Consider the following 17,337-nt stretch of genomic DNA (forward strand, 5'->3'; position numbering starts at 1 on the left):
GCATTCAACAAAATCCAACACCCATTCATGATAAAAACCCTGCAGAAAATTGGAATAAAAGGTCTTTATCTCAACTTGATTAAGGCTATCTATGAAAAACCAACAGCCAACATCATACTAAATGGTCAAAAACTGAAAACTTGCATGCTAAAATCAAGAACAAGACAAGGATTCCCACTATCACCACTCCTGTTCAATATAGTTCTGGAAACATTAGCCACAGCGATTAGAAAAGAGAAAGAAATAAAAGGAATAAAGATAGGAAAGGAAGAAGTGAAACTGTCATTGTTTGCTGGTGATATGACACTTTACATAGAAGACCCAAAAAACTCGGCCAAAAGACTTCTAGACTTAATTGACAGATTCAGTAGAGTAGCTGGATACAAGGTCAACACTCAAAAAACAATAGCCTTCTTGTACACAAATAACACTCACTGAGAGAGAAATTACAGAAACAATTCCTTTTACAATAGCATCCAAAAAAATGAAATATCTAGGAATCAACCTAACAAAGGAAGCAAAAGACCTCTACACTGAAAACTAAAGCACTCTGAAAAAAGAGATCGAAGAGGATATAAGAAAATGGAAAGATATCCCTTGTTCCTGGGTAGGAAGAATCAATATAGTGAAAATGGCCATACTTCCAAAACTACTATACAGATTCAATGCAATACCAATTGAAATTTGAACAATGTATTTCACAGAACTAGAGAAAACAAGCCAAAAATTCATCTGGAACCAGAAGAGATCTAGAATAGCAAAAGCAATTCTAGGCAAGAGAGACATGGCAGGGGGTACCACAATCCCCAACTTGAAACTATACTACAAAGCTACTGTGATAAAAACAGCATAGTACTGGCAAAGAAACAGACCTGAGGATCAGTGGAATAGATTAGAAGATGCACAAACAACTCCAGACATACTCAGCCACCTCATCTTTGACAAAGGGGCCAACCACCCTCACTGGAGGAAAGATAGCCTCTGTAACAAATGATGTTGGGAAAACTGGATTTCAACCGGCCAAAGATTAAAACTAGACCCATATCAATTACTATGCATTAAACTAAGTCAAAGTGGATTAAAGATCTAAATATTAAAACAGAAACACTAAACTTGCTGGAAGATAAGTTAGGTTGAACTCTTGAAGATATTGGCACAGGAAAAGACTTTATGAACAAAACCTCGACAGCAGAGGAACTAGCACAAAGAATCAACAACTGGGATCTCATCTTATTAAAAAGCTTCTGTACTGCAACAGAAACTACCAACAGAGCTAAGAGACAACCTACAATGTGGGAAAAAATTTTTACCAGCCGTTCCTCAGACAAAGGACTACTATCTAGAATATATAAAGAACTGAAAAAAAATCAGACCCCCCAAATATAAAGACCCAATTAAAAAATGGGCATCAGAAATGAACAGACATTTCTCAAAGAAGTAAAAGCAGCAAATAAACATATGAAAAAATGTTCAACATCACTGGTCACTCGAGAGATGCAGATGAAAACAACACTGAGATTCCACCTCACCCCACAAAGAATGGCTGCTATCAAGATATCAACCAGTAACAAATGCTGGTGGGGGTGTGGAGAGAAAGGAACCCTTCTCCATTGTTGGTGGGAGCGCAGACTGGTGCAACCACTGTGGAAATCAGTATGGAGGCACCTCAAAGAACTAGGGCTAGAGGTCCCATTTGACCCAGCTATTGCCCTGCTGGGTATTTTCCCAAAAGAATTAAAAGAATCATACAATGATATATGTGCACCCATGTTACAGCAGCACAGTTTGTAATAGCAAAAGTTTGGAAACAGCCCAAGTACCCATCAGCTGGAAACTGGATAAAGAAGATGTGTTTTTTTTATAAAATAGAGTACTAATTCAGCCATAAACAATGAGAAACTTAACATTTATAGCTAAAAGGATGGATATTGAGGCCATACTCTTAAGTGAAATAAATAGGAGACACGTGTAAATACCAAATAGTTTCTCTGGTGTGAGAAACTGAAAGTATAAATAAGGATTAAAATGATTAAAATGAATAATTGATAATTTGAAATAGGAAGAAAAGGTCCAAAGGGGTAGGGGTAATGGGAGGGGAAGGGGAAAGGAAAAGTTATAAGAAAAGAAAAAAATGGAAACAAAGTCTTTGTAAATAGGGAAGGGCACACAGGGAATGGGGAAAAAATAAGAACCAAGATACATCATGTTCAGGTTACAAGTACCCAGTGATAAATGTAAATGTATTGTGTACCTAAAATGTACCAAGAAAAGAATTTAAGGGAAAAAAAAAAGAATACTACACAAAAAAGCATTTTTTTAAAAAAATTTCAAGACAAGAATTTAAAGGGAAAAAAAAGGAATACTACACAAAAAAGCATTTTTTAAATAAATTTCAAGACATGGTTTTATTTCTCTTAAAATTATGGGGGATTCAGTGACTCTTCAAAGAACTATTCTATTGACTTTGTGTAAGATTATTAAAATACTGATAGATACAGCAAATAGTGAGAGGCAAGCTTGCTTTCATAAACTTTTCAAGATCAGATTGATACAATCTTACTAAGCACTTATTCCATGATATAATACAAGAACATCCCCTTTCTTTGACATCTACATTACTGACACACTGGCATTCTTGAAAGGCAAGGTTTAGGAGGAAAAGTTAAATACAGAACATGCACAAAGGTGGTGAATCATTAAATATTAAATATACTGTTCTATTACTAGGTCACAGGGATAAAATACTCTACTATCCCATTCCTAAAGTTAAAGGCTTCTTTGTCAATTACAGACCATGCTAAAAATATTTTTGGTTTTTGTGGCTAAAAATAATTTTGAACAGGTATCTGTAAGTACTTATGATTTTATTTCTACTTAATGAATCTCTAACAATGATATCACTTGGTTCAAGAATATTTACCTTTGTGGGGGTGCTGAGACTGAACCCAGAGCTTCGTACATGCTAAGCAAGAACTCTACCACTGAGCTCCCCCTTTAGCCTTTATCTTTCTTTTCAATGTTTTTCTTTTTTCTATTACTTTTTTGCTTTGGGGTTTTTTTTGGCACCGGGGTCAAACTCAGGTCCTTACACTTGCGAGGCAGGCAGCAGCACAACTGAGCTAAATCCCTGGCCTGTTTTTGTTTTTGTGAGACAGGGTCTCACTACGAAGTTCAGACTGGCCTTGAAGTCACTATGTAGCCCAGGCTGACCTCAAACTCACAGTGATCCTCCTGCCTCAGCCTCTGGAGTGCTGGGATCACAGGCATGTGCCACCATACCCTGCCTTTTTGATTTTTTTTTAAATAGCTGTAGCACTTTATACTTCTTTTTCTCACATGCTTTTTGAAAAGTATCACAAACATAAAGTGATACCTTCTTAATTCAAATTTCCTTAGTCATCAATGAATTTGGGTAATTTTTTTCATTGTGGTTGTTACACACTGGTTATGCTAGTCTTTGTCTACTGCTGATTTATATTCTTTGTCCTTTGTTCATTATTTGGTTTCTTAAGTTGTAAGAGCTGTCCATATATCATCTATATTTAATTCTTCTCATGAAAACTGCTCCAATTAATAAAAGAAAAGCAAAACTAATAATAAAAAAGATAATACAGCCACAGAGCTGTGTGTGGTGACACATGCCTATAATCCCAGCCACCCTGAAGACTAAAACAGGAGAATCTCAAAGTTGAAGCCAGCCTGGGTAACTCAGGGAGACCTTGTCTCAAAAACAGAATAAAAAACTCCTGGGGATGTAGCGCAGTGGGAAAGTATTTGCTCAGATGCAAAAGACAACCCATGGTTTAATTCCCCCTCAAACTGAAAAAAAAGATAATATAAAGCTCACCCTACACATTTTTAAAGTACATATATTTGCAATATACCCATGCATTTTCATTTTTCCTCTAATTTAAACTCAAACTTCAGCATGTGAGAATTTTGCTAATTTTAATATTAATATATACTTAAAAATCTAAAAATGATTAATGATGTATACCTATTATCTTTGCTATCAGTTCTTAATAAATTAGTTTTTAATTATGCTAACCAAACAACACTGAAGGCTCTCCCAACTATCATTAGTACAGTAGAAAACTTTATTTCTTTGTAATTTATTTAAATTTAAAATCTTAAATATTTGTCTTCCTTTACCATGTATCTTCCCATTTTCTCACTTTGAAACTTTGATTTACATTTTTTGTTATTTATTTATATTTTGAGATAAGTTGAGGCTGGCCTTGAACTCATGATGTAGCCCAGGATGACCTTGAACTGGTGGCAATCCCTCCTGCCTCAGCCTCCTCAGTGCAGGGATTACAGGTGTACGCCACCACACCTGGCTTTTCTGCTATTTATATGAACACTAGTCATGGTAAAATTCAAATTACTTCCAACTATACATTTTCTTGTCAACATTATTCATAAGACAGAAAGTCACTTCCTTATATAATTTTAAAGTAGACAGGACCCCAAATAAAAAGCTTTTAGGAAAAAGGAACATGATTCATAGCATTTATGATTTCTGTAGTGCACAGTATACAGGGATCCTGTATAAAAATTAATGCTAAAGTACATATTGCCTATAATCTGTACCTGTAACCTTATAGGACATCTCTCTATAACGAGTCAAGTCTTCTCCATTAACTAACACCAACTGTGGACACTTTTCTTTCGCATCTTTCACTTTCATACATTTCTTAACTCCAAGTTTTCTGGCTTCATAATTGCAAGTAATCACGAAAGACTTCTGTTGAACACCTATAAAAATATAAATATTCTATGAGGATCGAAGAAACATTTTTAAATATTCACTAATTCTATTCCCTAGGTGCATAAGTTGAAATGCAATGTGTTTTAATAAGAATAAAAAGATGTCTTGGTTAAACATAGCCTCTGTTCATCAAAGCTCTCCAAAGAAAAAACATCAGGTTTTTGAGCTATCTTCTAACTACATGAATTATAAGGTAGCAAAATATTATTTTCTCATATCCATCCTACCTTTTTTCCCCCGCTCTGGTACTAGAGATGGAACCCAGATGTACTGTCCTACTGAGCCACAGTGCCAGCCCATTTTTATTTTTTGAGATAGTCTCTACTACATTGCCCAGGTGGGATGCAACTTGCAATCTTTCTGCCTTACTCTCCCTCAGGGCTGGGATTACAAGCATGCACCACTGCACCCAGATTTCCATATCCCACTTTTAATCTCTGGTTGTTTGTCTACTTGGGGAAGAAGGAAGTTATGAAATCAAACAACATTGAATAATAGTAGTAGGAATTACATATTAGAATGTGGGTCTATTATTCTTATACAACAGGTGAGTCCAAATTTAACAGAAATTACCACAGATCAATATTTTATACGGAATTTTCAGTGCTAAAACAGAAAAAAATCATTCTAGGATTTTTTCCAGACAATACAAAATCCCTTAATTTATATTGTCATGCATAGCAGATGAAAACAACTGACTATAATTAAAAACTGGTCGCTGCTTTAAAAAATCCATTTATCTTCTGAGTAAATTGCCAGTAAATAAAAGCAATGTTCTGCTACAAGCGCCAACTTACAGCAATTGTTAGGCATCTCCCCCCAGTAATACCCTAATTACTGAACAGGGAGGTTTCCCTATCAGAAATGATTATACTATGATCACCCCAAGACTGCACAAAAATTTTAATTTATTAGCACCTTAAGATATCTAAAATTAATTTGCTTTTTTAAAACAAACTGACTTTATGCCACTATAAACATATTCATCTAAAAATATGTAACATGCAAACACATAAACGGTTATGTCCATTCTCATTACAATTTGTTTTAAAATTTTTGTGTTTTGTTGTTCTGTGACAGAGACTTTCTATCTAGTCCAAGATGATCTTGCCCAGGCTGGCCTCAAACTCATGGCAATTGTCCTGCCTCAGCTCCTGGGTACTGGGATTACAGACATGTACCACCTCACCTGGCTTGCTTTTAATTTTAATTTTATTGGTACATTTTAGATATATACTAAGGTTCATCATAGGGAATTGTTTTTAAATTTTTAATATTATAAACAAGACAAAGAAACATTAACTTGTGTGTGTTTTTTGGCACCAAGTATAGAACTTGGGACATCGCGCTTTCAAGGCACGTGGTGGCACCACTGTGCTAAAGGCTTGGCCCACATTAACTTTTTTATATCAGATTATACCCAAAAATATAATCACTGGGTCAAAGGTAACAGTTTTATCATCAGTGAAATATATAAAAATGTAACTGGTAAAATATTTCACAAAAAGTCTTTTAATACAGAATTATACTATAAGGACTCCCTACTGTATATCACAGCCTGAGCTGGTCATATATTTGTTCAGTGTAAATGAAAAACTACTTATGTTTTCTCCAAGAAACTCTCAGCACTCACATCCCTCACTTCATGATAATCATATATTTGTACTTCTTAATCACAGAATATCTTTCAATAAGCATTATCTCCAGAGCATCTTGTGCTACATTGCTGCTAAATGGAAATGTCTTAGAAGGAAAACAAAATAGGTTTTTAATCAAAAATCCTTGATATCCTTAGAAAAGTTTAAAGATGCTAGCTAGCTTCACCTTGGCATGCCAAAAACTAGTCACTCCTTTGTTCTACAGAAAGTCAAAGAAGCTGAAAACGCACAGCTATGTAGCAGAAAGAAACCCAAAATTGTTCTTTACGCTCATACTAAAATATCCTTCTAGCATGCATGAAAGAAATCTTTATATTCCGATGTAAGATATAATAAAAAATGTTAAAATATGAAAAATATCAATGTGTAAATCCTCAATGTAAAATTTCTTTTATTTAAAAATTTGTGTTGATATGGAAAGTTTGCTGTCAGTAAAGTTCCATTTAAAATCCAACTATTCTGTTAAGACATTACAAGTCAAGAATTAAGTTTAAAAAGGAGAAAATAGGTGAAAACTTCCACTAAAATGCATAAAAATAACAAGGTTGTTTCTGACATACTAGGTTTGTAAAATTTCAAACTCTGAAAGAGAAATCTGCCTAGAGAACTAAGATGTTTAACACAGAAGACATATTTTGCTATTAATTCAGTTAGCTATACAGTACTAGTCTGATTCATCATTTTTTGACTCTTACAAAGTTTATACTTGATCATGAAGCAAATATTGCCTATGTAACCTCAAGAACAGCTTCCAAAATCTTTAATATGCTTAATAAATCAGAATACAGTAAGTAGCTAATTCTATCATTATACAACAAAAATATCAATTTGAAGAATTACCTAAAGGTTTGTTCTTTAATTCTGGATTTGAGATCATTTCTACTTGTGCATAAAAGCAATCTAGATCCACATGTACTATAACTCTGGATGAAATGTTTCGTGTTGGCACTGCTTGATCAGGAACTGCTGCACATTCATTATACAAAAAGATACAAACATATTCAGGCACCTTATCATCTCCGAGCAGCTGACAGTTTTTTACAACATTTTATCTGGGAAGGAATGCACAGTGGTTTCAACTTTTTCTCTGGATTCTTATGTCAAAGCATCTAAACATTTAAAACAATGAAACTACAACTGTAGTAGGGTCTTCAATCCTGTTTACTTAGCATCTCTTTGCACACTGTATTTTTCTTAGAATAGTAATTTGAGGGGGGAAAAGTCTTGATTAGTAATGGACGATGTAAAAGTGAATACTACCACTGAGAAGTTTACACTTTTAAGAGTAAATCAGAAGAGGCAGGAAAGTTGAAACAATGTTGATTCCCAACCAATTTGAAAATTATCCGCAGTGGCCTGTCCCGACATTAAAACAACAAAAAAAATCCGAAATAGAAAATACCAAAAATCAACCTGTGAAATATACTTAGCTCCCACATTAAAGTAGACTGTTTTAGTGCTAAATCCCCAGGGCCTAGAAAAGAACTTGGACTATAACAGACTATTAATAAATATTAACTAAATTGAAAGACTGAATAACTAGAGTATTCTGAGATTTTAAAATCTAGGGACTGGGGGCATAGTTCAGCTGGAAGAGCACAAGCTTAGCTTGTTGGAGGTCCTAGGTTCAAGTCCCAGCACCAAGAAATAAAATTTTAAAACCTAGCTTGTGCCATGAGTGGAGGTGTGAGAGGTAAATCCTGCTCTTAACTATGATTAAAAATAGGTCCAACTAAATGAAATGTTGTATTAGTTTGGATCCTGGAAGAAAACAGAAACATTAGTAGAAAGTCTAGCAAAATCTGAATACAGCCTTGCACATCAACGTTTATTTCTTGCACCAAAACGATGCAAGATATTAACATTAGGAAAATTTATATCTGCCACAAGTTTTCCATAAATCCAAAATTATTCAAAAAAAAAAATCAAGTAATGGGAACCAGTGCCTTGGCCTTCCAACCCCGGATTTTGCCAGTACAAAGTTGGTACGAGGAGAGGCTGGAAATGGGTCACCACAGAAGCAACCACAGCACACGCGCGATGTTCCGAGCTATGCCTTCCCACCTCGCCAAGACCAGGTCTCAAACTGTCTAGGAAGTGAGCCACAGGGTCCTCGGGCTGCTTCTCGGATTCCCGCCCCCTCCCAAGGGGATGAAGAGAGAGGTACACATGCATCCCCACTCGCAAATGCAGGGCTGAAGCGCCGGCCGTACTCTTACTGGGTGAAGCCATCCCTCCCAAGATACTAGTAGCGAACACCTAGAAGAAAAAGGCCTAGAAAACGAAAGGAATCCAGCAGGGGCGGAGGGACGGTCACGTCCCAACGGCCGCTGACTACCAGCCCCAACCTTCTCATTCACACCAGAGGAGAATGCCTCGAAGCCCTGGCGCACCCTGCCAGCCGCCAGCCGCCCCCGCGTCCGCCGGCTCCATAGCGGGATGCTTATCCCAGTCCTCTTCCTCGTTGCGTCCACCTTCCTCCTCCGGCCCCGCCCCCAGCCTCTCTTCGCTGCCGCAACCAGCAGCACTTCGGCTTCCGGCAGCCTCCGCTCGGTTTCCAGGGAAAACACGGCCCACCGCCCACAGACCGCTCTGGTCCTCACGCCTGCGCAGTAGTGGCCGACCGGCCTGGTGCCCAAGTGACTCTAGAGCTGAGAATCGCACAGGCCCTTGAGCTGGCGTTCTCTGCAGCGCTCTCCGTACAGGAAGTGAGGGAGTGAGAACTCTAACCGCTCACTTTTGGGTAAAAGCAAGGCAGCCGTGTAAACTGGTGTGAAAAGCAAGTATGTTAAAGTTTGTGGTATTTTCTTTCTTTTACTTAAAGAGGCAGTGATACATTGGACCTGAGTATTTAACATCAAAACTGACTAGGATTGGCCGGGAATTTAGCTCAGTGGTTTCGCCGCCTGCTGCGCAAGCTCAAGGACCCGAGTTCGATCCCCGGTACCAAAAAAAAAAAAAAAAAAAAATCGAAACTGACTAGGATTTTAGTTCTGAGCTTTGGGGGGGAGGGGGTCAGATAAAATTTCTAATCCAGACCCAGCCCTTTTCTGTGACTTTAGGCCGGTTATATAATTGCTGAGTCTCAGTTGCTCTACTACTTTAAAAAAGTTATCTTGGGCTGGGGATTTAGCTCAGTGGTTTCGCCGCCTGCTGCGCAAGCGCAAGGACCTGAGTTCGATCCCCGGTACCAAAAAACTAAATAAATAATCTTGAAAAATGCGAGATGGTAGTTCTCTTGAAGCTGAGTTTCCTATAAAGTGTTCAAAGAGGCTGAGCTCTCTTTTTCGAACTCGTGGTCACACTTGCTAGGATCTAAGCATTTCTTCAAGACCTGCCCCAGGGTGTTGCTCAGCTGAGCATGTTCACCTGTCATGAAGCCTGTAGTCTTGTTCCAAGCATGCATGTCTCCTTTCTATTGGACGAGTGAGGGTTGTCAGTGTTTTGCACCTGTGCCTATACTACAAATCTAGCTGCATGTTTGAATCTTTGCTCAGCAATGCACAGTACTTCCTAGATGCAGACCTCCTTCTCCGTAGTCACTGAGGCCTAGGACAAGTTGTTACTCCGTTCATAGGAATGCTGCCAAGGGAGGTCTTTTGGCACTCTTTGGCATTAACCTTTGCTGGGCTTTGTTATTTCAACTATCATGACATGGACATACACAAAGCTTTTGCCGTGCTGTAGAAGCTCTGACCTTTTTGACTTAATACTTTAAGAGTTGATTCTTTGCCTCTTGGCCTCTACTTTGTCATGCCATTCAGCTCACAATAAGAAATAACAGATAAGTCCACTGGTAAACAAACCTTCTTACTATATAGCTATTTTCAGAATTTAATTTTGAGGAAAAAATTGAGAAGAATTGTATCCAAAAAATTGTGAGACCAACTTTTTATTTTGGTGATTTAATGGGATTATCTCCCAGCTCAGGACTCAGAGTGTAGCTAAACATTACATATCAGCTTTGCCTTTCAATTTATCAATCTCTTAGAGAATTCAGCTTTATTACTATCAATACATGATCATACTTTTGTATTTTTCTGAGGAATAATGGACAAAAGGAAATATTGTTAATGAGTAAAGATTTTGCAGAAAATCAGTGTTTAATTTTGGGAATTTTCTGTCCAGTCGGTACCAGTAAATGATGATTATTATATGTCCTAGGTAAACTTTAAAATAGGAGATGCTGATATCTCACATTACAGGTTTCTAAATCCTAGATGGGAAAGCTTGGAAAGCTTGAATTTAGAGAAGTTCCATTTAGTGAGGAGATCTCCCTTGTAGATGTATCAAAATATTACAGATAATTCCAAACAAATAATTCTCAAATGTGTTTTACTTGTCCTAAAATAATCTGTCTACAAATATAAAAGTGTTAAAAATTATTTTCCCACTGTGGGAATTGCTAATGGGAAAATGTATTTTATGAAAAGAAACTTTTTTTTTTAATAAAAGGTTGTATAACAAAAATGTATTCTACTCTTTAAAAAATTAAAGAATTATCTGGAGTGTCTTGAGATTAAATGAATGAATGGGTTAAAATTAACATATGCTTTAATATTCCAATGTGTTTAAAGCACTTGGCACATTAGAGGCCCTCAGTGTTAGTTCTTCTTGCCTTCTGTTAGGATCCCATTTGTGCCTGTGTGTGTTGATATTTGTTTGTGTGTGTGCGTGTTTCTTTCAACAGAGGAAATTTGTCTTTCTTGACTTTGAGTAAAACATCATTATTGTGGAAAGATGGAATGCTGCAGGTCAAGAGCCAAAATTATTTTGAACTCTCTTAGGCCCTTTAGGACAGTAGCTATTTACTTTTAACCTTTATTGTATCTGATGATTGTTAGGTAAACCTCTTCAAAGTAGCCAGACTACCTGCCACCCCCACCAATCTATTTTGTGGTACTGGAAATTGAACCCAGGGACTCAAATATGCTGGGCCAACCCTCTACCACTAAGCTACATCCCTAACTTTTTTTTTTGAGACAAGGTCTTTCTAAATTTCCAAGTCCAGCCTTGAACTTGCAATTCTCCAGCCTTAGCCTCGGGAATAGCTGGAAGTACAAGTGCAAACCACCATACCGGGTTGTATTTGTTGAATGTATTGATTTATGACTTTCTTTGTTCTTTGGTTATGAAAGTTCAAGAAACCACTTTCACTTTGGAACATGTCATTCAGAGTATCTTGAATCCATGTTCCTGGAACATGGTCACTCATATTTGGCTCAGACGATTTTCTTATTTCCTTTAAATCAAAGTTCTTATTTATGTCAACAATTTGTGTATGTGTGTGTGTTAATGTATGTACATATATATATATTCAAAAATATTTTCTATAATACTGTTTCTTATCAAACAGGATATGAGAACTTCGAGAAACCCTTTAAAGGATATGCTGATACATCCAAAAAACAGAAATAACAAGCAGAGCTGGGCCTCAGTGGTTTGGAGACCAAATCTTCCTCTTTGCTTATTTCTTAGACATTTCCAGTAGCTCCTGAAAAGTTCGTGCAGGGTCTAATTTACCTGTTTAGAAGACTACCTTTTTTGTGAATACTGTTTGGTAAGTTTAGTAGAGAGCTTTAGAATTGAGTGCCTGTTTGGCTACTGAGTGCCTCTCAGGCTACAAATCAAGAATCCAATTATTTGTAACTAACTGATTTTCTCCTTCCCTCCCTTTCTCCTCCCTCCCTCTTTTTTTCTTTCTCCTTCTTTCTTCCTTTCTTTCTCTCTTTATTTCCTCCCTCCCCATCCATCCTTTCTTTTTTTCTTTTCCTTCCTTTATTCCTTCATCCCTTCTTTCTTTTTCTTTCTTCTCTCAGATTGCGAATGATGCAAACCACTGACATGCCCTTTCAAATAAAACCAGTCCTTTTAGAACAGTCATAGGCTTACTAGCATTCAACATATATTGCTTAAGTAAAAGTGAGCCAGCAGTAAAAGTACAACACATAATCACACCTTCTTTAGTCGGTTGCATTTATTTCCTTATCAATTGTCAGATTTCAAGAGCCACTTATAATTTAGTGGAAGGGAAGAAAACTGGACCCTTGGGAACCACAGCAGAGTGAGCAGGGCTTGTTTTATGAGTGTGTAGCCTAGGCCCCAAGCTTAGAACCCCCCACACTTGGTTTAATATTTTGCTGTTGTCTTGAAATTCTTAATAGATTTTGAATGAGAGAACCCATATTTTCAATCTGCAGTGAGCCCCACAAATTATTTAGACAGTGCTGGGACCATAAATGGAAAGCTGCCTAGAAAATGACACTTAAAAAACACCTGTATGAGCCGGACATGGTGGTGCACACCTGTAATCCCAGGACTCTGGAGGCTAAGGCAGGAGGATTGCCATGAGTTCAAGGCCAGCCTGGACTACACGGTGAGACCCTGTCTCAAAAAACTGAAACAAAACTAAACAATAACCCTATATGTTGGGCACAGGGCTAAGAGCTTGAAATAGGTCATTCATTTAATATAGCTAGAGAGAGTAACATTATTCTCATTTTACCAAAGATGAAACGAGCTTGGAGAAACTAAGGTGCTTACTTGAGATTATGAATCTAGTAATGGCAGATCCACTGTTCAGTTTTTGACAAGGAAAAATTCATTGATAAAATTTCTCCACAGACAAAATCAGCTCCCTCTGGCCATTTTCCTCTATGCCTCAAATACTGGATGACTTGGAAAAGGAAAATAAATATCCCTTATATATATTAGAAAGCATAAAAGTAAAACTTATATGCGCTAACATGTTATACTTCATTGTGGAACATTTTAGAAAAAGTTTTCTTTATAATCCTATAAATCTCTCCCCGTTTTTAATTAATAAGCACCAGTTGAGGATAATTTCAGGATAAGTATCTTGAGTGTGGATCATAATTATATATTTAAGTGTCAAATGAGAAAAACAGTTACAAAACATTAAATAAGATCATGTTTGAAATAATATTTATGGGGAATCATTGCTAGTGAATAAAGAAGTTGGGGACAGGTGTGGTGGTGCTCATTTGTCATTTTATCATACTTGGGAGAGTAAGGCAGGAGGATCTTTGAGCCCAGAGCTTCAAGGCCAGCCTAGGTAACCTAGTAAGACCACATCGAGAGAGACAGAGAGAGAGAGAGAGAGAGGGAGAGAGAGAGAGAGAAAGGAAGGAGACATTTCAGGATGTTAGAAGTCAAGACAGGAACTTAAGAACTTGACTGAGACAGCTTCACTATGTAGTTCAGGCTGCAATTCTCAGTCCAGTTCTCAGTCCTCCTCACACGATAAGCATGTGCCACCAAACCAGACTTATGAATTTGAGTACATTAAAAGTTACAGTCTGCTGGGAATTTAGCTCAGTGGTTCCGCCACCTGCCTCACAAGCGCAGGGTCCCAAGTTCAATCCCTGGTACAAAAAAAAAAATTACAATCTAATCATGACAACTCATTTTAGTGAAGAATGGAAACAAGTACCAATGACTTTTTCTCTTCCTAGGCAAATTAGCCATGTATGATTGAGAACCTCTGACAATGTTCAAAAGGCTTTGACATGGAGCATGTGAGGGCCTTTGTAAGCATCTATATCCTGCGTTAGTGAGTGGATAACAAGCTAGAGGCTGACCATGGAATCAGGAGAACAATTTGAATTGGAAAAGAGAAACTGAAGGCTTGGTTTTGTAAGGTCTTGGGTCAAGTTCAGTGGTTCCCATTCCAGAGTGATTTTTGTTCCCCAAGGGGTGTTTGGCAGTCTCTAGATATTTTTAGTGATCACCTCTGGGATGAGGGTGTGGCTGGGGAGTTGTGCTGCTGCATCTAGGAATGACCAGAGATGTTGTTGAACATTCTACTACAACAGGACAGTCTCTCACAACAAAGAATTATTCAGCCCAGGGGCCAGGGATTTAATTCAGTGGTTCCTCTGCCTGCCTCACAAGCGTAAGGTCCGGAGTTCAATCCCCAGTACCAAAAAAGAAAAAAAAAAATTATTCAGCCCAAAGTGCCAAGTGGGAGAAGGTTGGGACCCTAGTAGTGAGTGTCTTTACCATCTTGCTTCCCACTACCCCCTTCAGATTAGGCACCACAGATATAATAAATTGGCCTTCAGTTATATGCTTTTAAATTTTAAGTGGGATTTTCTTTTCCATTTGGTTTTATTGTAAATGGTACATTTTTAGAGAAAGGATATAAAGTGAGAAACCAGTATTATTTAGCTGCTTTCACTCTGGGAACTTAAATTCTTTGGCTAAAAGCAAATTTGTAAGGGCATGGCTAGAAAAGATTTTTTTTTTTTTGGTAGGGGGATGGAACTCAAGTCCTTGCATTTGAAGGGCAGGCAGTGGAACCACTGAGCTAAACCCCCAGCCCAAAAATACATTTTTTTAAAAAAATCCTCTCTTTGGGGCCAGGGATTTAGCTCAGTGTTGCCATGCCTGCCTTGCAAGCGCAAGGTCCTGAGTTTGATCTCTGGTGGTGGGGGCGGGGGGCAGGATCAGCTCTTTCGTAAAGTTTATGAGTTGACCCTAGGGTGAAAGGCTAGTGAGTCAGAAATAATTTAAAACCTAAGAAGCCAAAGCACAGAAAGGGTTTGGATGATTGGAACCAAACTATAATTATGCTACACTGGCTGTTGAACAAGGTGTATTTCTACAGTATTTACCTTTTAATTTTTATCCAAAGTTCTTAAGCTTTTGGCAGAAAAGTTTCAGTTGCTATTTTTTAAACCTCTTCCCCTGTCCCCTGAACATTATAGATGCAGTTTTCATGCTCATGAAACCGAAGATATTTGCTGCATACCGTGTTTGGGGCCAAGAGAAGGTGTAAGAGGCTGGAGATTTTCTTATAGCTTCTCCTTACTTTGACCTTTCTTTGTGGTTCTGTCCAAGTATGGTGAAAAACCTGCATAGTCATTTTGATAATGACATTTTTAATATTATCTGCCAGGATATGCTCCAGGGACCTAGCCTTGTCATTTTGGATGGAAAAAGGTGGGGACCAATGTGATCACAATACAAATCATTTGGTCTCAGTTTGTAAATAAAATCTGTGAGGTTTAGTCATTGAGAGAAAGAGAACTACTTGATGTCATATAGAAAGTGCAAGCAGATTGATACAAACCAGATATACTGGGTTATATTTGTGGACATTTTACTTTAATGTACTATTCTTTTAAAAAGACCCTCTTTTTCTGATTACAAAAATAATACATGCGGGCTGGGGATTTAGCTCAGTGGTTTCGCCACTTGCTGCGCAAGCACAAGGACCTGAGTTCGATCCCCAGCACCAAAAAAAAATTAATAATAATAATAATAATACATGATTATTGGGGAGAATTTGGAAAATATAGAAAGGAGTTAAGAAAAATAATGGAAACAGTCTGTAATCCACAGTCTTGGTGCTCAAAGATAATCATGCTTTTTCTTTCAAAAAAGCAGAATTTAAAAAAAAAGTTTTATTTCACAAATAAATTTTTGTATCTATTTCTTTATCAAACTATGAAACCACTGTGATATGCATTGCCTGAATAAATAACTCAGGAAAACTTTTATCTATTTACTTGTTTTTAATGTTTAAAGAAAATGAATATGAATAAAGATATTTTCAACATCATCTTGGAAATATTAATAATTTTAATCAACATTCTTTTTCATTTTTTCTGACTTGTGATTAATATAAAATCTCTATAAAGAAAAAGAATTTATATATATTAATAGGACTTATTTCCTAAAATTGATTCAAAGACCATTGAAGTGTCTATAAGTCCTAAAAGTACTATTTGTGCCTCTGCTTAAAAAATGATTTTTCTTCTCATCCACTGTTTTAAGAAATTAACATAAGTACTGGGCATACAGCACTTGCCTAATATGTGTGAAGCTCTGGGTTCTGGGTTCAATCCCTAGTTTCAAAAAAAAAAAATTTCCAGAATGTTTAACCAAATAGCTGGTTCCTCATGACCCTGTCAAGTTGACACATGAATTAACTATCATGGGACCATTTCCTGTCTCCAGACCATTCTATAATTTCACAAAATTGGCTTGTTCTATTTTTTAAATTCTCTATTAAATGTCAACACCTCAGGCTGACCTTTCCAAATTGTGGTCTCTCAGAGCTTCCCCCAGAGTTACCACATTCTCTCACATCTTATGAAGTTTCATTTATAACACATCCCAATATGTAATTATCTTGTTTACTTATTAACTTCTTTTTAATATCTCTCAACTATAAATCGTTTCAAGTTGGAGACTTTGTGTGATTTATATTTTATTGGAATCTACTAAAAATATGTGTGCAGGAAACAAACAGTATTATGGTAACATCAATAGAAGAGTTAGATACCTTGAAATGTTAGATTTTTAAGATCCTCTCTATATAAATCTCCCTTACAGAAGAATTCTAAACAATATATGTCGGTAAATCCTACATGGATGAATAGAACTTAATTCTTTGCTGGTAGTCAAGACATAGTGACTTGTCACTGGGAAAACCTGCAATCACCGTGTTTACCAAGTGATCATGTGGATACCATAAACCCCTGATAGGAAGTACTCTGAAGGATACAGCACCACTTTTGTGAAATTCTCAAAATGTATAACTTCAATCAAATAGTAAGAAAATATTAGATAAATCAAAGTTGAGAAGTATTCTACAAAATTATCAAAAAAGTCAAGGTTGTGAAAGTAGAGGAGACATAACAACTAAATGCAATATGGCATTCTAGGTTGGATTCTGGGACAGAAAGAGAACATTAATGGAAAAACTGATGAAATCTGAAAAATGTCTCAGGTTTATAGAAAAAACTTCAATTTACATCAATGTTGATTTCTTTGTTTTAAACCATTTACAATTATAAGATAGTAAAAGGGGAGATTGGTGAGGATTTTATGAGAACTTATCTTTGCAACTTTTCTATAAACATAAATTTATTCCAAAAC

At 36.9% G+C, this 17,337-nt stretch overlaps 1 protein-coding gene across 7 annotated transcripts in view; it reads right to left on the minus strand.

Annotated features, from left to right (window-relative positions):
- Nucleotides 1–8,962, minus strand: part of Poli (DNA polymerase iota) — a 35,355-nt gene extending 26,393 nt beyond the window's left edge. For 6 of the 7 annotated variants that reach the window (XR_015443471.1, XM_087192436.1, XM_004855175.4 and 3 more), the window contains exons 1-3: nt 8,823–8,962; nt 7,270–7,395; nt 4,594–4,758 (exon numbers count right to left, since the gene is read on the minus strand). Coding sequence is in view for 6 of the 7 variants with exons in the window: in XM_087192436.1 (XP_087048562.1) it covers nt 4,594–4,758; nt 7,270–7,395; nt 8,823–8,862 (331 nt within the window). In the remaining variant the exon portion in view is untranslated. Of the gene's footprint in view, nt 1–4,593; nt 4,759–7,269; nt 7,482–8,822 lie in introns of all 7 variants that reach the window. The other variant, XM_087192430.1, reaches the window with a different exon arrangement.
- Between the last annotated feature and the right edge of the window lie 8,375 nt (nt 8,963–17,337).

This window comes from Heterocephalus glaber, unplaced genomic scaffold, assembly GCF_053883595.1.
Source record: "Heterocephalus glaber isolate CG9 unplaced genomic scaffold, H.glaber_assembly_v1.0 deba00000331, whole genome shotgun sequence".
In the NCBI taxonomy this organism is placed as follows: domain Eukaryota; kingdom Metazoa; phylum Chordata; class Mammalia; order Rodentia; family Bathyergidae; genus Heterocephalus; species Heterocephalus glaber.